The following is a 25,244-nucleotide window of genomic DNA, read 5'->3' as shown; positions in this document are numbered from 1 at the left end:
ATTGATGTTTCGTAAAATATATGACCCATGCTCCTACCTTAAATAATACATTTTGTAATATCTCATATCGAGCGATAAGAATCATCAGAACAATTTAGCTTGATGAACCTACGCGAATTCCTCAGGGGTCACCCATTCCTGAGCTTCCCCAACTCAAGCATACTTAACCCAGGAGTTCTTTGTCTACATTCAGCTCAACAGGTATTTAGCTGGTGTTATTTTCTTCCTTACTTATTCTTGATATATACTACCATTTTCTGAACTTTTAGAATATTACACATTTGATTTTTTTGATATGTATAATAACTGTATTTTTGGGAACTATTTTAGCTCTCGCTGAAAATGACATTTAGAAGGGTTTCCCGTATTTTACAATGTCTTAGGTATACAATGGATCTGAGAGGTGTTGCGTATGGTTTTTGAGCTCAACATCGATCTTATTATCTTAATTTTGGTCCTGTGTTTTTTGTACAATACTTCGTTTGAAATGGATGTGATTGACGGGAAAGCTAAGAAAGGGCTGATCGTCCAGACATGGGAACGGTGCAGATCGATCGGCCGCGGCGGCCCTCTCCCCCCTGCCGTGATGACGAAAAGCCGGTCGTGGCCTCGCAGCAGCATCCCGGCGGAGGACGAAAGGCGTTTGGGGAAACAGCGGGTGGCTCCGGAAGGATGTTTCTCCGTCTACGTCGGGCCGCAGAAACAAAGGTTTACGATCAAGACGAAGTACGCCAACCACCCTCTCTTCACCGCGCTTCTGGAAGAAGCAGAATCGGAGTATGGGCACAACAGTGAAGGGCCTCTTGAGCTGCCGTGTGAGGTTAACCATTTCTGCGAGATCTTGGTGGAGATGAAGAACTCCCGCGAGGTCCGGCGGGGCTGCAACTTCGCCAAAACTCGCAGCTCCTCCTATCACGTTCTCAGTCCTTCGCGGTTGGTCGCGCGCGCCATGAATAGGTTTTAGTTTTGAGCAAGCATGCGTGTAATTTCTCTTTAAAATAGCTTGTTCTGTGCCATGGATGGTTTCTGAACTTCCAAATCTTGTGAGAAGGGGAAGAAGATGAGCCGATTTGACAGAAGCTCTGTATGATCATAACAGAAGTATATTGTCAACCGTGTTTAATCATGGATGTTAAAATGATATTATAACCGTGTCATGATATTATTTGTATCTTGTTTTTAGATAATAGTATTCATTGTTTTTAATTTTTAAACCATTTACTGATAAATATATTTTATTTAATTGACTAATAGACTTATTTAAAAATTAAAAATAATGTTTAATAAATACATTTTATTTAAAAACAAAATAAATTTATTACATCTTAACTATTACTCTAAAAAAATAATGATTAATTTTATCTTATTATTATTATTAGGGACAATTATATTCTGAAATGCAAATCAACCTTATATGAATTAGGCATCTTTTTAACATCTTAATCCTGACACCCTTTTCAATATACTTAATTATATTGTGATTTGTCACATTACTATACTTACCCTCTTGAGAATAACATTCTACTAGTAACAATTTATTTATTTTCAAACCCATCATTTACTATCTATTATTTGATTGATTAATCCTTTATATTGGAATGGGTAAAGAGTCAAATATTTTGACAATTTTTCGTGAGGAGATAAATTGAGAAAATTTTAAATTAGATCTTTGCAATTTATTCATCCCTTGTTTACTATATATTGGGGTTTGTAATGATAACTTAATATATCTAACATACGACCATTAACTAAAATATTTTTATGATTAACTAATTGGCGAGTTTTGAGAGAAGTCGAAGCCATACCTAACTGAAAAATGATGTTATCCAAACGCATTTCAAGTAATTATAATAAGACCTGACATGTTGACTGCTTGGCTTTTCGGACAATACAAACATATTTAAGTAATTATCGTTCTCTAAAATCATAATGAAAATGGAATTTTTGTTTTTCTTCTAAAGATATGATATTGAGATTTTTTTCCAACAATCCAATTAGTTCTTTTGGTGAAAAAACATTAGACATTTCATATTTTGAAACCAACACTATTCTACTCACAACAATCCAACTAGTTCTCTTGGTGAAAAAATGTTAGACATTCCATATTTTGAAACCAACATTATTTGACGCACAATAATTTTTATATGCCCATTATGGATCTGCAACCTTTGAGATCGATAATAGTTTTAGGTTTTATTAACCAAAGTAACATGATTTTGCATTAATATGATTTTGGAATCCCCATGGAATAGAATATGTAAATGTATATCCTGTATAGAATAGATATAATATTCTATCTAAAATTAATATTATTAATATAAATATAGAATATGATATATAAAGTTCGAATGTATATAATATAGAATTTTTTTTATCTCTTTCATAGATTTTAATTTAATAATTATAAATAGATGATATGGATTAAAATATCGAAGTGTAATAAAAATAATTTCAAATGAATTTAAAAATAAAAACAAATATCTAAATATAATAATATTGATGATCTAATTAATCATATAGAAATGTAAATAATATATTGTTGTGAATAATAAAATTGTGATAAATAAATCAAAATTATATATTATACTCTATGCATCATTATATTAATTGTTATGTTCTATAATATTCAGTATTTATTTGAAATTATTTTCTATATTTATATCAATTTTCAATTGAATAGCTAAAAATGAAAATATTTGAATAATTAATAGTTAAGATTCCAATGGTTTATTGAATTCTATGCATGTCAAATTTCTATTATGTGAGTCCACTTAGCTTAAAGGTTATAGGATCACATTACGTTCTAGAATCGTACGTGAGATTTTTCTCTCATACCGCTCCTTTCTTATGTGCATAATGAGAACAATACATGGAATAAAAAAATGAGAATATTTGCATTATTAATTGAGCAGGGCTAATGTTTTCACAAAAAAATTCTAGCCAACCTTTCTGCAAAATATATTTTCTTAACATCAAGCGTGTTGGTACCAAGTAGAAATGATAACTGCAACAATTTCTTTGTTCTGAACACATCCTAATTTAGAGGAATTAGTCACTTTAATAGCCTTCGATCCTTATGTACTAATGAGATGGATGTTTGTTGTTACAACTATTCTTATTAGTCCTAAAGGGCCACTAACATATCAATTAAAAAGACAATTGTCGTCCCTAAGGCATAGGTCGAGCAGTCGGACAAGCGATATGCTGAGTTCACATTAGTAAGTTGTGAGTTTGATATATGCCCTGTCTAATAAGGCACAATCTTACACCTATAATTTACTTTCTCTGTCGGAATCGAGGGCATGAGCGGCGGGGCCGCGCAAGGGCAGTCATCCCAGAAAGACAATTGTTACTGTTGGGTGACGAAATGAATTTGGAATTTATTAACATTTTCTAAAAAAGATACCATTAATAATCTCACAGATATGGAAACCATTAAAAAAATGCCAAATAATTTATTAGGTACTATTTGAAGTATTTGAAATAAAGTAAAGAAATACTATTCAAGTAATATTTTCAAAGGGGCTGCAAGGGGATCTACTAGTTCACCAATCATTAATGGTTCTAGAATCGCTAAATCTACATTACGTGCAATAGTATCTAGAATTACTATTGAAAAAATATATAAAAAATCATTAGGCCATGCTGGCTCTCCATAATAATTATGACCCATCCCTTTAGCCAATTTAGCTCTTAATACAAGATCATTCAAGTCAATTTTGTTAGTTATTGCGATAGGACTTCAATCCTTTTTTCTTTATCATTCTTGAAAAAGAAAATCAAATCATCAGTTCTCATAACTCAAGTTGGATAACTCTCAAATATATCAAAGGAAAATATTTAGGCATTTCATTTATTGAGTGGTCTTTAAACCTGTTTCCTTTTTGTAGATGATTTGGAAGATATAATTGGGAGACATGTATGGTTCCTTTGCATGGGCTCGACGCACACTTATATGGTCTAAAAAAGCTTACTTGTCTTATGTTTAGGTATTTTATCTATTTGTGGTTTCATTGCCACTTATCCTATTAAGTTTTACGAATTTATTAGACCAAAAGCTTTTCAAGCTCAAGCATTTACTTCTCTAGTTCGAGACCAACATCTTGGGGCTAATGTAGGATCCACTCAAGGACTTACCAGTTTAGGTAAATATCTAATGCATTCCTCGACCTAAGAAGTCATTTTTGGAGGAGAAACTATGTGTTTTTAAGATTTGCATGCTCCATGGTTAGAACCTCTAAGGGGTCCAAATGGGTTGGACTTGAGTACACTGAAAAAAGACATACAACCTTGGCAAAATCGATGTTTCGTAAAATATATGACTCATGCTCCTACCTTATATAATACATTTTGTAACATCCTGTATCGAGTGATAAAAAGGATCGGAACAACTTATCTTGATGAGCCTACGCGAACTTCTCAGGGGGTCACCAATCCTTGAACTTCCTTAGCTCAAGCACACTTAATCTGAGAGTTTTTTGCCTACATTTAACTCAAAAGGTATCCAGCTGATGTTGTTTCATTCCTTACTTATCCTCAATATATAGTACAATTTTCTGGGCTCTTGGGATATTATACATTTAATTTTTTTTATAAGTATAATAACATTATTTTTGGGAACTACTTTAGCTCTTGCTCAAAATGACATTGAGAAAGGTTTAGCGTATTTTACAAGGTCTCAGGTATACAATGTTAGCTCTATGTATGAGGTCTTATCAAAATTCATTATTTCATTTAATTATTCATGGTTATTCAAAAACATTATTATTTTTAGGATCTAGATAAGTTATTTATTCAAATAGTGTTTGTTAAAATGAGTAAGATAAGGTTCTATTAATATAAATTATTTGTAAAATTTAAAATAAGATAAGAAATCACGTGACTTCTTTTTAGAAAATTTAATAAATACAATAAAAAATATTTTTATCCGAAATACTTTCCATATCTCATCTTTTTCAATCTATATATTAGTTAACAAACGTTACCTCAATGAAAACTATTATTGGATATTCTCAAGATAAAAGTCATAATATTATTTTCATATGGGGTTTAACAAAACATGTGCCAAATACAAAAACTATTTTTTTATTGGGTACGCCATCTCTTTGTGATATTCGACCCTTTGCTTCACTACAAAAAATTCATAATTTAATGACGGATTTAGCGACGAAAATTTTTTGTCTCTAATTAGAAATGAAAATTTTGTAGCCAAATTTTTTAATTTTTTTAGATTTAGCGATGAAATTAGCAACGAAATATTTCGTCACTAAATAATTAAAAAAAATTATTTTTTTATTTTTTAGCTACGGGGTGACCCCGTCGCTAAATTTTTTATTTTTATTTAATTTATTTTGTAGTTTTATTTATTTTATTTTTTATTTTTTAGCGACGAGTGTAATCCCGTCGCTAAATTATGAATTTCTATTTATTTTATTTTTTTATTTTTTAGCAATGGGTGTGACCCCGTCGCTAAATTTTATATTTTTTATTTATTTTATTTTTATTTTTTAGCGATGGGGTGACTCCGTCACTAAATTTTATATTTTTTATTTATTTTATTTTTATTTTTTATTTTTTAGCAACGAGCGTGACCCCATCGCTAAATTTTGCATTATTTATTTATTTTTTAGCGACGAGGTGATTCCGTCACTAAATTTTGTATTTTTTATTTATTTTATTTTTAATTTTTAGCTATGAGATTGCTCTGTTGCTAAATTTTGTATTTTTATTTATTTTATTTTTCATTTTTTGGGGATGGGCGTGACCCATTGCTAAATTTTTGTATTATTTATTTTTTTTATTTTTATTTTTTAACGACAGGTGTGATCCCTTTATTTTTTAGCGATGAGTGTGATCCAGTTGCTAAATTTGAATTTTTTATTTAATTAAATTAATATTATTTAGTGACGAAATATTTCATCGCTAAATAATAAAAAAATTAAATAAGTAATAAAAATAAAATATATAATTAATAATTAAAAACTAAATTTTATTCGAGACTTGTTGCTAAATAATTAAAAAAATTAAATAATAATTAAAAATTTTAATATTAAATGCATATTTTATGTATTTTATTTACAAACCAAAATATGTAAATTAATATGATATTGTAAAACTTATAATAACAAAAATGTATTAAACTAATTTTTAATCAAATAAAATTTAAATATTTAAGAGATTAATTAATTACAACATTTAAGTGGTACATTAATTGAGTTAAAATTTACAAGATTTATTTTTTAAGTTTTAATTTATGAATTTAAAAAATTTAAAATTTAAAATCTTAATTTTAAATAAAATTAAAATGGCTGGCAGCTAAATGTAGTATATATTTAATATGTGCAAAGTATATATTAAGGAGGCTTGCAGCTCGAACAGTCGCGCACGCGCATGCGCACAAGGGACTTAGGATCGAAATTGAGGGCACTTGGCGCGTAGCGGTCACGCCACCTGGCGCCCGCAAGGCAGGGGTGAGCGCATGTCTACCCAGCTTGCCATAATTTTTTTTTAAAAAATAAAATTCAGTGACGAAAACGGTTCTGTTGCTAATTCTAATTTATTTTAATTTTTTTAGTATTTTATTTTTAATATTTATTCAGCGACGGAAAGTTTTTCGTCGCTAAAATAATATTTATTTTTTAATTAATATTTATTTTTTATTATTTTTAATCATCAACGAAAATTTCCGTCGCTGATTTGTCCCGTCATTATATTTCGTCTCTAAAATTTAGCGACGGGAAGCTGCCCAATTGCTAAATCCATCGTTAAAAAATTTAGCGACGGATTTTGATGTTTTAGCGATGGATATTTCTGTCGCTAAATACCGTTTTTCTTGTAGTGCTTGTTTTTTATCCAAATATGAGATTCTTAATGACATTGGTTATATTATGTTATAATTGTATAGTAATGACATCACACATCCAAGAGAAGCGTGAATTAGGTGATTAAAAATTTATTCGAACTTTGAAAATCTTTTGTTAGAAATAAGGTTTTAGTGAGTTAAAAGGAGAAAATATGAAATCTCAAAATCAATGCTTGAAGAATGTAAAGTAAGAGATATAAATGACATATGGATTTATAGTGGTTTGGCTAAACGAAACCTAATCCACTACTTTAGCTTCTCACTGATGATTTTCAAATAATTCACTAAAACTTTCTATCAAACTCGGTAAACCATCTAGCATAAATCACTAGGAATTACAAACCTCATACTTGGACAAGTAGGCACTCTAGCAACATCCGCTGGCAAAGAAGTACACTCTGAGGTGTTGCTCTTTGGGCCCTCAGGTTCAGTGTTCAAACCCTGGTAAAGGGGAAAGCTCAGCAGTCAAAGCGATCTTGAAAGTTGAAAACTGCTTGCCACCCTCACGTTTGCGGCGGGGCTAAGGATCGAACAGGCTGCTGAGTCCTCTGATTTAAATCTTTTGCTAATATTGTGGGGCCAAACAACGGGAAGCGCTCGTGATAGTGCGTTAACAAAAAAAAAAAAAAACAAGGTAGGAAATGCAAACCTCTTACTTATACTAAACCCTTTAGTTCACAAGTTAAGAAAATACAAGAGTTGAACAAGAGAGAGAATCTAAGAGTAGACACTCTTAGTTACAATGACCTCTCAAAGTAAACACAAAACTTGAAATCAAATGATACAAATTAAGTACAAAGCCTTTTGAGAGAAAAATAAAGTACAAATAATTTTGAGATGTATGAATACAATAAGCAATCTCAACTCAACTCATTCCCATCCATTTTTTTTTTCTCAAGTTCTCCCATTAGTTGTATTTATAGGCTACACAAAAACTTGAAGCAAAATTAGCTGTTAGAGACAAAACTAGTCGACAATATATAAGAAATGGTCGACTGGGTTTAAAAATGGTCAACCGAAAATGATGTAGTAGCGGTTGACCGCACACAGCTGAGAGCTTGCAAAAAAACAGTTGTCATACTTAAAATATGGTCGACATTTTAAGAGAAAACAATCGACATGCTTGGAAAAATGGTCAACCATTTTTTAAAAACGGTTGACATATTAGCCTTCAAAATTAAAACATGAATTTAATATTCAAATGCAATATGGCTAATTTTGATATAAAAAAGATTATTTTGACAATAAAAACATATTTTTCAAAACCAAATGCCATTAAGAATATTGAACACAAGATTTTTGGCATACGATGAAATTGATTTTCATGAAAACTTAATTTTCATTTTGATGCTTGAAAAGAAAATTAAACGCACCAAACAAATTTCAACATAAAATCAATATTTGTTTTTCATCATCAAAACTATATCAAAGGCAAAATAACATATTCACCAATTTTCGCAATAATAACTTGGTTCACAATAGGATTAATTGTATTTCATATATTTTGAATCTATTTTCTTTTTTTTGAAGGACATTTATTCTTGTATAATTAATATAGTTATTTAAAAGTTAACAACTCCAATTCATTCCACACAGGGTCGGCTCAAGGGTTGGTGGGGTCTTAGGTTGTTCAGCGGCCGACGTCGCGTCGATGACCCCCTATCTCTTTCTTTCTCGCCAGTCGCCATCTTGGGTCTATGTGAACCTTAACTAGTGATCATGTGTTTGTCGCTGTCTCTTTCCCATCAGCAATCGCGTCCCGTCAGCATCTGTCATCTCCTTTCGTATTCGTCGGTTGGTCAGTGTTCCCTTTTCCTAGTCTTGGGTGGTTGCATCCTCCTGAAGCAATGAAGCTTCTCACAAACATTCATGGTAGCAATCCCAGTCTAAAATTATTTTATTCAGGACATAGACTTAAATTGAAATGCATCTTCCATCATTGATTGCATGGAGTTGGGCAAGCTCTTACAAGAAATCAGCAGCGAGTTGGGGTTAGGTGTAATATCCTGAAATTTGAAAATAAATAATAATTATTCAATCGGTGTTTGAGGACATTATTGAATATTTGGGAATTTAAGAGGAAATATATTTAATTATGTGGTTTTGAGGAAAATAAGGAATTAAAGGTAATTAATTAAATTATTTGAAAATAGTTAATAATTAATAATTATTGTATTTGTGGTGATTATTGAATATTTGTGGGCTAAAAAGAAATATTAATTTATTTGGATATTTGGAGATTTAAGAAAAATGTTTATTTATGTTATTTTGAGAAAATAATTATTTATTGGAGAGTACTTAGGAAAATAATAAAATAAATTATTTTAATATAATTTCTGGAGAATTCAGGGTATAACTATAATAAAAGGAATTGGAGTTTGGGGGCGTATGTGCAATTAATGAAAATCTGGGGTGTTGAACGCGATTTGCGAAAGTGGCTGCAAATCACTTTAAATTTAATGCGCGGTATATATATGTTGAAGGCGAGCGCGGGCGCGAGCGGTCGCGCACAAGGGCAACCAGGCAGGGGATGCGGGATCAAACCCACGGGCGTGCGCGTGAGGCTAAGAGAAATTTGCTGATTTTTCAGCAAATTCCTCCCCGAAATGACGTCGTTTCAGGGAGCCTTCAGCGGCTGCCCCTGCAGCCGCCATGTGGCCTCTCCCCAGCCGCCCATTTTGCTCTCTTTTTAAGCCCAGTTCGGGCGTCCCAAAACAGCAACAAACAGCAAGAAAATTTGAAGAAGAAGAAGCTCACGTGCAGTGGGAAAATGGTGGAATTTGGGAGAAAATTTGAGTTTAAATGCAGTATAATTGAGTTTTAATTAACCAGGTAAGTAAAGAATTATGTATTATTCATTTTGTCTGATTAGAATTTAATTTTGGGTCCAATTTTATTAATTTTAGGAGTTTATTCTATTTTTCAACGTGTATTATTTTGGTGGTGTTTGAGCATGAAATCACTGTAATCGGCTTAAATGAGGCAAGTTCCCTCTAACCTTGCGATTTCTTTTCATTTTGTAAACCTATTGTCTTCCCTCAATTCGTTTTGGTTTCGCGTATTAATTATACGAACGAGGATTTTAATAAAGTGATTTAATGTAAAATAAATATGAGACTTATTGGGATTTTATTTATGGTGAGCCTACGTGGGATTTTAGAAGGCTAAATTATTTATATTACACGGTTAGATTTAATTAATGTGAGTCATAGTTTTATTAATCGCTATTAAACGTTTTACTTCGCAGCAGGAGTGCAAGAAAGGCAAGAATCAATCGTGTAAAGGCAAGCTCCTAACTCTCTCATCTTGTTTTTTAATTCCTGTGAGAGACTCCGTGGTTTCTCGTATTTTACGCCTTCCCTTACTCTAATTCGGCGCCTAACATTATTTATTGAGATATTATTCAATTGTTTTAATTTAAATTAAATCTGAGACTTCTAGAATTTTTTTTGTTTAGTGCCTATGGGGGTTTGTACCGCCCCCATTCCTTTCAGAATGATGCCGAACCCAGCTTGAGGACTAGATTCCTAGACGTGGGGGTTTATTTACGGTTTTCACGGGTTTATTTATGGTTCAGTTAGAGCTATCGAGCAGTGGGGCAGGGGGTCGACTGTTTGGTGACGTTGGGGTAGACTATTGTACGGCCCTGAAGTAGACCGTCGGGTGGACACTCTTAATCACTGGCCATTGACCGGTGCCGAGCACTGCTGACTAGCTCTGCTAGTATGTGATTTACTGTACGATTAATTTCATTATATTACTGTTCATGATTTGATATGCACATGGGTACGGGATGCATCTTGGGATATTCATTTATTGAGTATGCTTGGACACAGACATTTTAGCTTGGTTAGGTTGCATCCAACAAGAGCATATGCATCGCATGTGGTTTACTATGTGGGCGAAGCATGACCTGATGCCTGGATGTATGGGTGCCAGTGTATCGCGTTGATACTCATTACGCCATTGCATTTTTATGTGCATTGCATGGTTACTAGTAGTTATTAGTTCTCGGACGGGAGGACCGTTCCAAGGGAGCCTATGGCTCGGGTGTCGGGAGTACCGACACGGACACATTGGTGGCAGGAGCTGTAACACCCCAAATTTCTTGAACGTGTTATAACTTAGGATTTCGGGAATATAAAAATTTTTCATATCACAATAGCTGTCATACATTATACAATATCCCAAAAACCCTAATTTTCACCTTCTCAACTTAACAAACCCAATAATCGAATAGCTAAGACAGGCGTTAAAATCTGGAATGCGGAAGCTAGATCGAACCTGATATGGTTCTCAACCATAATACTTTATTTATTATAAAATTGTTCAAGACGTCTACAAAATGTATTACATCATCTCTCGCAAATGATAACTGAATATTTTAAACATATCCAAAATTACATAGGTTCGCACATAAGCAAGAATATGCTAAACATACAATGGCAGTAAATTAAACTTATTCTTCAGCTACCTCATTTCCCTTAGAGCCGCACGTCGAACCTGGAACGTTTGAATATTCTAGGGACATAGTCCAATTAGAAGATGAATCTTCCAGTGAGAAACTCCAAAAAAACAGTTTATATCGATGCATGATCAGGTATAAAATATATGAAAAGACAACGAGAACTATTTCGAAGTGCCTCGTGAACATGTCAGCCTCCTTCAACGAGAACTTTCTCAATGGCACACGCATAGCGCCTCTCAGGAGGTCCCTAACCATGTCACTTCGGCCCAACCTAATAGAACTCATGCAAGCACCACATCCGTTATTCCCTAGACTCACGATTTTCCCCACGAGAGCTTTCTCGATGGCGCACGCATAGCGCCTCTCAGGGGATATCCGACTTTTTCCCTCGACCAACAACAAATAGGTACAACAGTATGACCACACAAATTTTATAAATGCAATAGTTAAAAAGCCAACAGCATATATTTTTTAGAAAAATATAGTTCATATATGTAGCATGATTTCACGTAAGAGAATAACAAGAGTTTATGTACAGGAACTTTACAAAACACATCTCATGTAATAGAAGTCTTTCATAAGAAAATAAAAATAGAATTTGGAGTATAGGAGTCTCACCTTATTCGTTTATCTCTTAAACGGTATAATTTCACAGCAAACGACCTAAGTTTCTATAGAAAACATACGTTTTGGTAAACCTAATCTTAAATATTTTTATATAGGGTTGAAGGGTATTAAATTAGGGGTATAACTAGAAAATTTAAAGAAAAATAGACTCCTCACGCGCCCCAAGAGGTCGGCCACGCGCCTTCACGCGTAGCCATTTTCCGGCGGGTGTAACTCACGCGTGGGCACCAGAATTCGGACAGCAACGCTTCATTTTCATATTTCAGCCATATCTCCCTTGTTTTAACTCCGATTCGACCCCCGTTTGAACCTACGCGGCCCTCTCTTCCCCCTTTACAGGATTATCAAAAAAAAATGGACTTACCTTACTTTTTTGCTGACTGATTTTGGCAAACTCCGGCGAAGACTCGCAACTCCGACGAGGCTCGTTCTCCACCGCTTCTGCACCGCTTTCTTCCCGCCTTCTTACCGAACTCCCTTCTTTCTCTCTAGAGAAAGCTCCTCCTCTTAGAGTGCTTCACTCCTCAAATTTGGTTAGAATGATTTGAGAAAAACCCATGGTGCATTTTTATAGATTTCTTCAACCAATCACATTATACCACTTGTCACAATCTTAGCCATGGACTCCAAAGACTCAAACCTATAATTGAATGGCTTTTGAAATCCAAAGCTAGAATGAATTCAACTTTTGAAATCCAAGTTAAAACCCCAAACTTTTTTCAAATAACACTTTGGCCCTTATTTCAAGTCCTCAACTTCAATATTTTACCACATAAGCTCTTAATTTTATCCTTATTTCGTTTGGATAATTCTCTAATTACAATTACACCCTCAAACATCAAATTTATCGAGATACTTAAAATCCAAAAATTAATAACTCAAAATTATTCAATATATATGATTTTTCGGAAGTCCCTTACCATCATTCGGTCTTTTTAGGCTACAACTTAGCTTAACCGTATACCATTTCTGATTTGATTTCTTTCAGCGTCATAAATCTCGTCTCGAGATGCTCGTAAAAAATATACCTTTAACCTTAGGTATCTAAGCTCTAGGGTACTCCCTACGACTGATTCGGTCACTTGTTACCATTTCAAGCATATTTTTTGATATTTTAAACTCACTTAAAATACGTGGCATCTTTACGAAAATATGGGGTATTATAGGAGTACTGACCCGGGATGACACACACAGGTTGTTGGAGGTATTTGTTACCATCCAAGGCGGTGGCAGGTTGGTATGGGACTTGGGTGTCGTGTGTCTTGTGTGGGCCCCAAAGACTGGTATGTGCTTTTATTATGTTATACTATTGTGTTGTGGCGTCTCATGGCTTGTGTGTACTTGTGGGTTGGTGTTCTGGGGGAAGTTTACTGGTTTTGTGCAGCCTTCAGCCTTTCTTTTCTTATGCTTGCTGAGTCTCTCGACTTACTTTATTTTTCCATCATTCTAGGTAGTAGCAGCATGGGCCATGGCAAAGGAGTCAGCTTTTAGTGGCAGAGTCGGTATGGTGTACAGGCAGTCCTGCTAGTCCCTATCAACTCTGATGTTTGAATAAGATTTATTCTATTATTTTGTACCATGCCAGGTCTTTCCTCGAGTCTCATGTATGTCGGCACAGGAGTCTGTGTTTATTTATTTATCATGTGACCGCTATGTTAGCGAGGTACCCGTAGTACATGCATGTGTTTAGTTTCGCTTCCGTTGTTCTTATTTTTGTGTATGCATGCCAAGGTGGTTTTTGTCTTGTGTCTCATTTTTCTCTTCCGTAAGCGCTCCCGTTTGGGTAGTCCGAGCGGTTGGGATATCTGGGCGGGGGTGCTTACATTGGGCATTGTTTAGCATCCAAAGAAGATGGTCGAACACCACCACCTCACATCTCACCAAGGCATAATAGTCTGTTGGAATTTTAGAGACATTGGTAGCTATGAAGTTAACGAACAAAAGCTGTAGAAAGAAAAACATGAATGTGAAGGTTGTAACCTCATATTTTTATTCACATCATTATACCTTTAAATAGGCAATACATGTCAACTGAATAACAAGAAAATAGGATTTACTGCTAGACTTAAATTTAAAAACAACGAAATTATCTCAATCTACTAAATCAGTAAATAGAATCAAAGACCCAATCATAACTGACAATTTTGACTCAGCAACTTTGAATCAATATTCAACATTCCTCCTTGATTCAAAGTTGCAAAACTTCAACTTTTTATGGAGCAATTCTCTCCAGATTTCTTCCGAATTGTGAAGCACTTCTCTTCACTTCTTGATGCACTTCTCATCACAATCAATACTTCCTTCAAATGTTGAAAAAAAAAACTCAATTCAGTTTCATAGAGCACTTCTCTCCAAAAAATTCTTCTTAATGTACTTCTCACGAACTAGAAGAGTGTTTCCTCTTCAATTGCCCCTTCAACCGCCTTCACTGTATTTGCTTATTCTTTCATGTTAAATCTGTAATCCTTTTTCAAATGCCCAAATCTTTTACACTGGAAGCATTGAGGCTTCCTCTTGTGCCAACAATCTTTCTCTTCATGACCAAGCTTTTTGCAATAGTCACATTTTGGAATTTTTCCTTTCTTCTTTGACAATGAACTCTTGGCAAGATAAGCTCCCTCCACCGTCTTTTCACTTTCTTCATTTCTCATCATCCTTCTTTGCTCCTGAGCTTGCAAGGCACTGATTAATTCTACCAATGTAATTTGGCTAATGTCCCTTGAATCTTCAAGAGAAGAGATTTTTGCCTCAAACTTCTCAAGTAGGCTTATCAAGACTTTCTCTACGATCCTGCTGTTAGGTAGCTCTTCTCCCGTAAGTCTAATTTTATTTACCACTGTCATTAGTTTTTTAGAGAACTCTTGGATTGTATCATTTTCATTCATTCTAAGAATCTCAAAATTTCTTTTGAGATTCAACACTTGTATTCTCTTCATTCAAGCATTCCCTTGATATAGCTCTTTCAATACATCCCTTGCTTCTTTAGCCGTTTCACAAGCCATGATTCTTGAGAAAATTGATTCGAAAATAGCAGCGTGTAATTGAGATAAAGCCCTCGGAGCTTTAGCTTCTGCTTCTTCATGAGCTATGATTTAATTGAGCGTAGGATTGTTGCCAAGCGGAGATATCTCCCTTTCACTTTCGACCCACTGCCATAAACTGAGACCTCTCAAATGAGCTTTCATTTTGACAACCCATACTTGATAATTTTCTCCATAAAAAACTGGTGGTGAAAGAGATAATGTGTTGGTGGAAGCCATAGACATAAAGAAGGCATTGATGGGTTCTCTCACACAGGCCCCTTATGATCATTGAATGCTCTGATACCACTGTTGGAATTTTAGAGACATTGGTAGCTATGAAGTTAACGAACAAAAGCTGTATAAAGAAAAACGTGAATGTAAAGGTTGTAACTTCATTATTTTTATTTACATCATCATGCCTTTAAATAGGCAATACATGTCAACTGAATAACAAGAAAATAGGATTTACTGCTGGACTTAAATTTAAAAATAATGAAATTATCTCAACCCACTAAATCAGTAAACAGAATCAAAGACCTAATCATAACTGACAATTTTGACTCAGCAACTTTGAATCAATATTCAACATAGTCATCTTCACCATTTTTGGAACACCCCGTTTCCAAGTGTGTTATAACTTAGGACAATTCTGGGATAATAATTCTTTTGATTCAAAGCTACGACTAAACCACATCATTGCTCATATTCATTCCAAAATTTTCATTCATCTATCTCGAATGAGAATTATCATAAACATCAAATGTAGAAGTTAGAATCGAAGCTTAACTTTAACATTAATCAATAAAAAGGTTATACATCACCACTCTTCAAAACGTTCAGAATTCAAAGTAATAAAACTTAAATATATAGGCAACATGAACGCATAACCATTACATCATGCACTTTAACTAAGTGCCATTATATGCCTCTTTCATCCTCGTTTCTACTACAATCTCCATTTAGAACGTTTGAATATTCCAGAGGTAAATCTTACGTTAGATGCTGAATCATCTAAGTAAGGGTACATCATTCAATGCACATGTATGTATGCAATGAAACATATCATCATTACTCTATATTTGGGTTGATTGCACCCAACTGTTGCCCTACATTTTTACAGTCTCACTGTCAGACCGAGGTGTATGGGTGCACCTTTAGTATAGCAGCAACGCTAATTCCTAATCCCAAACCTATGTGACGTATGACTGAAAATCTTATCGTGCACATATGCATATTTGATCATCAGAAAATGTAAATCCACTTTACGTGATGCATAACATACTAAGACATGACAACATGATATCAAGAACGTTTGCATGAAATTGGGTTTATTTTGGTAGGACCATTTATATCGAACGTATCTTAGAATATTTTGATTCTTATGACAGGCTTCTAACGTGTTCAATTTGAAACCTCAACGTACCCTTGACTTAGCCTCTCAATTTTTTTCAGTTTACATGCCCTAACCTCAAATCGCACATTGACCTTGATTGATGTGCCGAGACTTAAAATCTCACTCTTGACCAAATCTTAATGCATCAATGATTCCTGATCATTACATTTAATCCCGAACTTCAATGTTCTATTTTTCTTAAATTTCTCATAATTTTCTCCCATTTTTCCTTGATAAATCAAAACTAAATATTCCTCAAATATTTTTCTATAACAATTCATAAAATAATTTTTCTAATTTTCTAAAAAATTTTACTTACCTCGATAAATCCCCTTTAACCTTTTTGGTATACATATTTTTTCTTGAACTACGTGTCTCAAGTAACTTTCATGGTCAAATTTCTTGAAAACTTAATAAATCTCCATTTCCTATTTTTTCAGAATTTTTTGAAAATATTTCCCATTTTTCTTTTCTTTATTTTTTTCTTTTTCCTTTTTTTCTTCTTTTTCTTTTTCCCTGCTCTTCCTACGCGCGAACAATCTTGCTGCCAACCCTCTGTGCGCGCTAGCCACCGCCCACCATCCTCGCTGGCCTCCTCTGACTTCATCGGTCATCGTCCCAGCAGCCATCATCGCAGCTACTCTAACAGCTACTGATGCTGCCCAGCTACAGCAAGCTCGTGGCTATGGCCACAACTTGCTGTTGCGGCCTGCCCTGGTCGCCTCCGGCCACCCTTGCAGTTGCCTTCGACCTCTAGCATTGGCTCCCAACTCTCTCTCGATCTCTCAGCCATTTTGCTCGTTGCTATGGCCGCCCTTGCTTGCTGCCTTTGGTTCCTTCCATTTCTTCTCCTTCTTTTCAAATCCCTCAATCTCTCATTTTATAACCATCTCCTCCGCCTCAAGCCTGCTTTGCCCTTCCCTCTTAGCATGCAAATCTCTCTACTGGCAGCCATGAATCTTGTAGGGCATGGAGCTATAGAGGCATGGCCATTGCATGCATAGACACGCATAGATATATATATATATAATTATATATTTTTCACTATAATAATAGAGAAATTACACTTTTAAATCTCAAATTCTATCTCTATTTCACTTGGGCAATTATCTAATTGCAATTACATCCTCAAATATCAAATTAATTTGCATTACGATACCAAAAATTCAAAATTAATAATTCAAGACTTACTTGATAAGGACATTTTCGTCCTTGCGCTCTTATCGGACCTTTATTTCATCCTGAAATCACTTCAGGGTTGAACCTTATGTAAAACTGGAGTCCTTTCAAGGTTCCATTTACTACTCAAAAGTCTCTTACGACAATTCGATTTTTCAACCTGAAATACTGTAACGTCCCGTGAAACGTTATTTAATTTAATTATTAGTTATTGGGCTATTTAATTTAAGGGGAATAATAATATATATTGTTGGTATTAATAATAATAATTTATATAGTTTTAAGGAAATAGGAAATTAGGTTAATTAATTATTTTATTCTGGAATATTTAAGGGAATAGGAAAAAAAATTGAAATAAATTAAATTGTGTGATTTTTGAAAGTTTTGGGTGTTAATGTAAATATAAAATGGGGCATATGCGTGAATTCCAAAAGATGGGGGGCGCTGGTGTGATATCCGAAAAATGGGCCAATGGTCATTTTAAATTAATTGGGGTGCAGTATATGTTTGAAGGCAACGTGTGGCGCGGGTGGTTCGCGCGCGAACGAGCGTGGGCTCGATCGTGAGATTAAATTCGTGTGAGGGGGGCTGCGTGCACGCGAGGTTGATTTTATTCATCCTCTAGGCGTCCGAAACAACGCTGTTTCGCTTGAGGCAGTGGCCTCCCAATGGCTTCCACGTGGCTTCTTCTCATCCGCTTTTTTTTGCATGAATTTAAGCCCGAATTCGGGCACTTTTGCTACAATAGAAGCAACAAACAAATTGGAAAATGGCAACGTGCGCAGGGACGAAAATTGGAAGATTTTGGTGTGGAAGTCAAGATTAAATCAGGTTTAATCGAAGTTTTAATTAGCCAGATAAGTAGAGAAACTAGTAATAATTATTCTATACGGTTGTAATTTCGTTTAGAGGCCAATTTTATTAATTTTAGCAAATTATTGGGGTGTTGCAGTTTGTATAATTTTTATCGCTTTGGGACAGAACAAGGCTAAGGATATCTTCGTTAAGGCAAGTTCTTTATTCCTTCTGTGACGTTCCTTTTGTTGTCAATTTCTTTACCCTCCCTTCATCTATTTCGGCCCGTTTATTAATTATGGGATTATGAGTTGTTTGATTTTAAATTTAATTTAATAAGTTGGCTTTGAAGATTTTGTTTGTTGGTTGCCTACAGGGGTTTGCGCCACCCCCATGCCTGTGGGAATGATGCCGAACTCACTCGAGGATTAGGTTCGTAGATGTGCGGGTATTATTATGAAATCTCGGTTGTTAATAGGCTTGAGCTATTGAGCAGTGGGCGCATGGGTTGACTGTTTAGTGACTTCGGAGTGGCTATCGTATGGTCCTTCTTAGGTAGTCGGCTGGACACTCTTAGCCACTAACCGCCGATCAGTGCCAAGCACTGCTGACTAGCTCTGTCGTTTTGTGGTTATAGCATAACTTGTTATAGTTTATTTCTATTGTATGGTTTGGTATGCATATGGGTATGGGCTGCATGTTGGGGTTTTCATGATCTGGTTATGCTTGGCCACAGATATCTTAGTATTGTTAGTTGCATCTGGCACGGGTATATGCATCGTGTGTGATTTACTATGTGGGCAAAGCATCTGCCTGATGCCTTGATGTATGAGCGTCAATGTATCTAGTTGATGCTTACTACGCCTTACATTTTATGTGCGCATTGCATGGTTACGATATGTACAAAGGTCTTGGACTAGAGTACCGTTCCGAGGAAACTTAGGGCTCGGTTATTCAGAGGCTCGGGTGTCGGGAGTACCGACCCGAGGAGTGTGCACAGGTTTCTGGAAGACTTATGTTGCCTGTTAGGGTAGCAGTAGGTTGGTATGGGACTTGGACCGGGTGTCTTATGTGGGCCCCAAGAACTGGTATGTTCTTTCATTATGCTATGCTATTGTGTGGTAATGTCTCATGGCTTGCGTGTATGTGTGGGACGGTGTTTGGGGTGATCTCCTCTTCTATTAATTTATAGCTTTTTTTTTTTTTTTTTTTTATAAACTTGCTAAGTCTTGCGACTTACCTTACTTTCCATTATTCTAGATAAGGGTAAAGTAAAAGTCGAGGGTGAGAATCGTGCCTAGCAGCCAGCCGTGTCGGTATGGTGTACAGTAAGCCTTCCCCGTAGTCTCTGATGTTTTGATGGGATGTTGATCCCTTTATTTTTTACTGTGTCGGGTCATTCCTTGTATTTTCTTTTTGTTGGCAAAGGTGTCTGTATGTATTTATATGTTATGAGACCACTGTTCCAGCGGGGTGCTCGTGTGCGTGCATGTATATAGTTTTGCTTTCGCTATTTTATTTCTTATATATATGCATGCCAGGGTAATTTCTCGTTTCTTGTTCCATTCTTATCCTTATCATAAGCGCTCCCCATTCGGTTAGTTCGGGTGGTTGGAATATCCGGGCGGGGGTGCTTACAAATATGGTTATACAGAAAATTGTTTCGATTCTGATTTCTTTTAATACCATAAACTCTATCTCAAGATGCATACAATGTTATTTTCTATAGACATTTACACTCTAGAACATTCCCTGTAGTTGATTCGGTATCTTATAACTACGAGAAATTATATTATAATCCCAATTTATTTAAAAAATTTACTTACAACTCAAGTCAAATTATACTTGAGTCGTCTAAAAAAATCTGGTATATTACAATTTCAACGTGATTAATATTATTATATTCCATGAGAGCATTCAATAAGGAATGGTTCAAGTGTCTAGGTCGACCATCAATTTTTTTGGCCGCCATCCCCCTTTTGGGGTCCTTAGGCATAGACTTTAATGGCCTATGCGATAAGCCTGTTTGATCTCACATTGAGTTGTCTAAAGATTAGAATGTGATTATTAAGAACTACACTTAATAATGTGATAACTCATAATAATTAAGAAATATTTTGAGTTGATTGAATGTTTAAATCATAGGTGAATTTAAATTGCACTTTTTAGAAAAAGAATGAGTGAAATTAGTGTTAGAATTTTTGAAAACTCAATTCTAAAATCAACCCATAGTATGGATTCATATCAAAATTGAACCCATCCAAATTTATCTAGATCAAATTCATATACGTTTGATTTTCGAACCCTTTCCAGTTGATTAATTTTTATAATATATTATCGTTGTCTTATTTTTTATCCTCTTTATTCTTTTCCATTTTTCTCCGTTGTTCTTCTTCTTATATCCCCCCAATTGAATTTTAAAGAAATAGGGGAGTTGCTATTTTAAATTGGTGATTTGCTTTTTACTTTATTTAAACTTAATTTAATGCGTTTAATTAAGATTATAAATGCAAAAGTATATTGTATTGATTTATAACAAATGAAGTTGACAATTAAAATGGGTGCAGAAAGTGTGTGGATGAAGAATTAAAAGCAAAAAAAAAAAAAAAATTAAAATATACTAAGAATTCGGACAAACAATTGAAACTATTGAGAGCGGCAATTCACCCTCGTTCTCATATATATCTTAAAATTTTGGACTGCCACCAATTTTGCCGCCACCATTATTAGGTTTTATCTTCAAATACATAGAAAACAGCAACATATGTGACGTGGACTTTCTTTAAAAAAATCTGTACAGGTGGCCAAACTTAATTGGGTTCTCACGATGACATGGACTCTGAATTTTCTGGAAGAATCAACACCCATCTACTAGACTCTGTATTCTTCCCGATCCTCCTCCTGTGATATCTCCCGAAACTTCTGGATTCCCCTGTTCCTCTTCTATGATATGAATCGTCTTCTATAAACGATGTCCACTGGAGCTCAGCTCAACAACGCCCAATCCGATCGCATCAGTGAAGCAAATCAATCTTGTTAGTACGATGGACAGCCCATTCTATGGAAGTTACTGGAACCAACCTTCAGGCCCTGGGTACCGGAACCAGCCGTTGAGGAGGCAGGCGACGAAATCGGGGGCGTCGCCGAAGGTGGTTTCGATACCTGTTCGCTTCGTGGAGTCGGAGGCTACACGTTCGGCATCGGCGTCGAAGATCCAGAAGGTGTTCAGGGGGTTCATAGTGAGGAAGAGCGTGAAGAAGATCGCCTCCATCAGGCGAGAGGTTGAGGCGGTTGAGCGGACAATTTCGCAGAGCGACAATGTGGAGCGGATCCGTAGGGACGCTAGGGAGCGATTGAGAGTGAACGAGATGCTCATGTCTCTGCTTTTCAAGTTGGATTCGATTCGCGGAGTTGATCCAGGCGTTAGGGATTACAGAAAGGCGGTGATCAAGAAGGCGATAGCGTTACAGGAAAGAGTCGACAACATTGTTGCCGAAAATCAAGCTGTGAGCGGCGTTGAAAATAGGGATGGTTCTGAGTCTGAGGGTCTCGCTGGAGCTGCAAACGATTCGGCCGAGTCTCCTGGTAGTATTTCACATGATGGAAACCAAGCCTCAGAAATTAAGGATTTGGCAGAGTCTCGAGCCGATACCGGTAATCAAACCCTAGAAATTGAAGGTAAGGCATCTGGCTTCGAAGATTACCCGGATGCTTCGAATAATAATAATCAAAACTCAGAAACCAAAGATTTGGTCGAAGTCCAAGCCGGATCTGCTTCTATCAATCAAAGACCATTGCTTGAAGTTAATGCATCTGATTGCGAAGACCGCTCTAATGTTTCGAGTAGTAAAGTCTCAGAAATTAAAGAAACGTCTGGATGTGACTCCGATTGTCCAGAGAAACCGTTGTATTATCCTGATGATCCCGCGCCTCTTTGCGGTGAATGCGAGGCAACGTCCGAAAATTATGATTGTAGCTCTGTAGACTTGCCTTCTGAAGCATGTGAAAAAATGGACGCTAATAGAGCAGGAGAGGGTTGTGGTGTGAAGATGGAAGTGGAACCTTGCATCGTCAAGGATATCGTCGAAGATCAGAATGCGTCCTTGCCGGTGAGTGAATCCATGGAAGAAAGCCTGGAAACAAGCGCGAGGGAATACTTTGCTGATCGTCAAGAAGATTATGCAGTGGTCGCAGCAGGAGGGAGAGAGGACAACAAGAGGAACCGTGAGGTGCTGCTGGAGAGGATGATGGAGGACAACGAGAAGATGATGAGTTTGATGACTCAGTTGTTTGAGAGGAACGAGTTGCAGACCCGGATGCTGAGTTCGTTGACTCAGAGGGTTGAGCAGCTGGAGAAGGCGTTCATTTGTGACAGACTGAGGAGGAAGAAGAAGAGGCATGCGGCAACTGGAACGACTACTGATGGCTTGGCATCAAACCCAGATCAGGAGAATTGTGGGAAGAGATAAAAATGATAAATTCCGTGTGTAGAATTGGAAGTTGTAATCAATCTGGCTGCTCTGCTTGTTTGTCTTTGTATTGTGAGTAATCAATCATTCCCTGGTTTCAGGTGAATTGTGAATTTGTTTGTGCCAAACTTCGGGAGTCATTTCTGAAGATTTACGTGCTTTGTTGTAGATCATGGAACTTTCCCGATAGCAAATTAGCAACGAACAAGTATGTAATTTCTTCCCTCTTGAAGATCTTGGAGTTTATCATTGTTTTGTTAGAGATCTTATATCAAGTTTGAGTGCACATGATTCGTTGCTAATGTTCATGTTCAGAACCTCCTTTGTTCGTTAGACCCTTGTGTGCCTGTCATCCTTTACAAAAGAAAGCTTATTGTTCTCTTTGACCATTAGTTGGAGAACATCTCTTCTTACATGTATAGAACTAGTAATTATACTACAATATCTTTTCGCTTTCCGTTCTCTTGTTCTTGGTAAAATCTCTTGCTTATTTTTGGGGCACATTTATATAATAATAAATCTTAGAACACTACTTTTCCAAAAGGAATGTGTAGTCGCGAAGATCCTCTTAAATTACTAATTATGACACATATTATAAAATTATTCTTGTTTCATTCCAATTTTTAATTTTTTTAACGGGACAGATGGAGAAGTGATCCATTTTTGTCTCATATGCCTACTGAAAAAAAGAACCCATGATTATGACTGAAATTCTTCTTTCTCAACATCAGTCCCTTTCTAGGCATAAGTATACTCGGATTATCGAGAATATTATGTTAAATAAGAGTCCCCCAACAAATCTAATTGACCCATATATATATATAAATTAAGTAAAACTCTACTTAAAAGATAACAATCGTGATTTCAAAAAATAATTTCACTCAGTGTTTTCATGGTTTGAATCTTGACTTAATTCAAACTTTTCCCCACCCCAACACTACTCAAGCTACCTCTTGAAATTAATGTAAATGGGTCTTTAATAAACTATATTTAATTTCATTTATTATTAAAATAATCACAAAGTTAAACATATAAAAATAAGATTGATTGAAACCCCATGGGCATTTCTACTCGCGTCATGCCACCCATTTTCTCTAACTCAAGTGTTTTTAACGTGACGGTCAGTGTTCATGTGATCAACATGATTTCCAAGAGACAATGAACTCTGTGGATGGATGCAAACGCCCTTCTCTCGGTCTTGGTTCTTTTAAGTAATGAGTATGTTTTCCATTCCGCCACCCCCCTTTTATCTTACCTTATGTGGCTGGCTGTCTTAATTTATGTTTCAAAATAAAGGTATGTTAGCAATGTATTATATATGCTGGTGATTCAAAAAGGGTTATCTCTACTCTATCTGGGCATTGAATCGATATGTCATCAAAGCATAAGCCTGGAAATAATTTCAATATTGTGGATGACATTCAGCTCCCAGCAGCAGTAGAAGATTAACAGATTTGATAGTTAATTGTTTATTGATGGCTCCATGTCCATGGTTTCAGTGAAGTAGCGTGTGGGGGTGCGGTAGTAGATATCTAGATAGTACGAAAATGAAAAACGATACGTTTTGAAATGAAATGAAAATGCTGAAACGTCATTTTTTAAAAAAAGTAGAAAACGAAAACGTGGGTAAATTGTAAATTTTAAAAATATAGGAGAAATTTTGTAAATATAATTTTTAATATAATAAATTATAAAAAATAATTTAAATATAAAAATTTACTTTGTAGTATGTAATGTGCCATAAAATTAATTTAATTTTGACGTAAATAAATTAAAAATAAAATACCAAACAAAAATTAAACAAAAACATAAAACACAAAAAAAAAATAAAAATGCATACAACTCCAAGGCTTCAACCAAACATGTGCCCAATTGGCTATCTGCCATTCGCGTATTGCTTATTCTTGCAATCCAATGGGCGACACCGATGCTGACGCATACTGAGGGGGTTCTGCCAAAGAAGAAAAAAAAGAAAAAGAAGAGAGAGGAAAACTGATGGGGGTTCGGCTGGCCTTGGAGATGCATGGGACATGGCTATTGTTGCAGGAACCAGAATAGAGAGGGAAACTAAAAGGGGGTTCGGCTAGGGTGTGGCCACTGTTGCAAGAACTAAAAACGCGTTTCGCCTAAAATGTGTTTTCATTTAATTTGAGCAAATTGCGAAACGATCCCCAAATATTTTACAATTTACAGAAATGGGCTGAAAGTCGTTTCGAGCCTTCTTTATTGTTTTCGAAACGAAAAATGGTTCAGAAACGTCGAAACGGCATCTCAAACGCATTTCCGTGCAACTTAGGTCGACATTCTTTCATGCTTTCTGGTCTGATAAAAATATCTTATTTTTTTATTTTGGCATAAAAAGTAATTTACATAATTTTTTTTTGCTATTATTGTTGTCTTGTATGCCAAAAAACAATTATATTATTAA

General features: G+C 35.5%; 2 protein-coding genes across 2 annotated transcripts; both read left to right on the top strand.

Annotated features, from left to right (window-relative positions):
• The first annotated feature begins 413 nt into the window (after positions 1 to 413).
• LOC127810450 (auxin-responsive protein SAUR32-like) lies at positions 414 to 1,187 on the top strand. Its single transcript, XM_052349952.1, has one exon. It carries the CDS (start codon positions 488 to 490, stop codon positions 962 to 964), a length of 477 nt encoding a protein of 158 aa, XP_052205912.1. The 5' UTR covers positions 414 to 487; the 3' UTR covers positions 965 to 1,187.
• Positions 1,188 to 21,391: 20,204 nt separating this feature from the next.
• Positions 21,392 to 22,816, top strand: LOC127809249 (BAG family molecular chaperone regulator 6-like). Its single transcript, XM_052348011.1, has one exon. The coding sequence runs from the start codon at positions 21,392 to 21,394 to the stop codon at positions 22,814 to 22,816; it is 1,425 nt and encodes a 474-aa protein (XP_052203971.1).
• Positions 22,817 to 25,244: the final 2,428 nt, after the last annotated feature.

This window comes from Diospyros lotus, chromosome 9, assembly GCF_014633365.1.
Source record: "Diospyros lotus cultivar Yz01 chromosome 9, ASM1463336v1, whole genome shotgun sequence".
Taxonomy (NCBI): domain Eukaryota; kingdom Viridiplantae; phylum Streptophyta; class Magnoliopsida; order Ericales; family Ebenaceae; genus Diospyros; species Diospyros lotus.
Note: the sequence above shows the minus strand (reverse complement) of the source record. Positions and strands in the feature narration are given on the sequence as shown.

What these genes read in the sequence shown, in the direction of transcription:
- LOC127810450 (XM_052349952.1), top strand. Translation starts at nt 488, where the DNA reads ATGGATGTGATTGACGGGAAAGCTAAGAAAGGGCTGATCGTCCAGACA.
- LOC127809249 (XM_052348011.1), top strand. Translation starts at nt 21,392, where the DNA reads ATGGACAGCCCATTCTATGGAAGTTACTGGAACCAACCTTCAGGCCCT.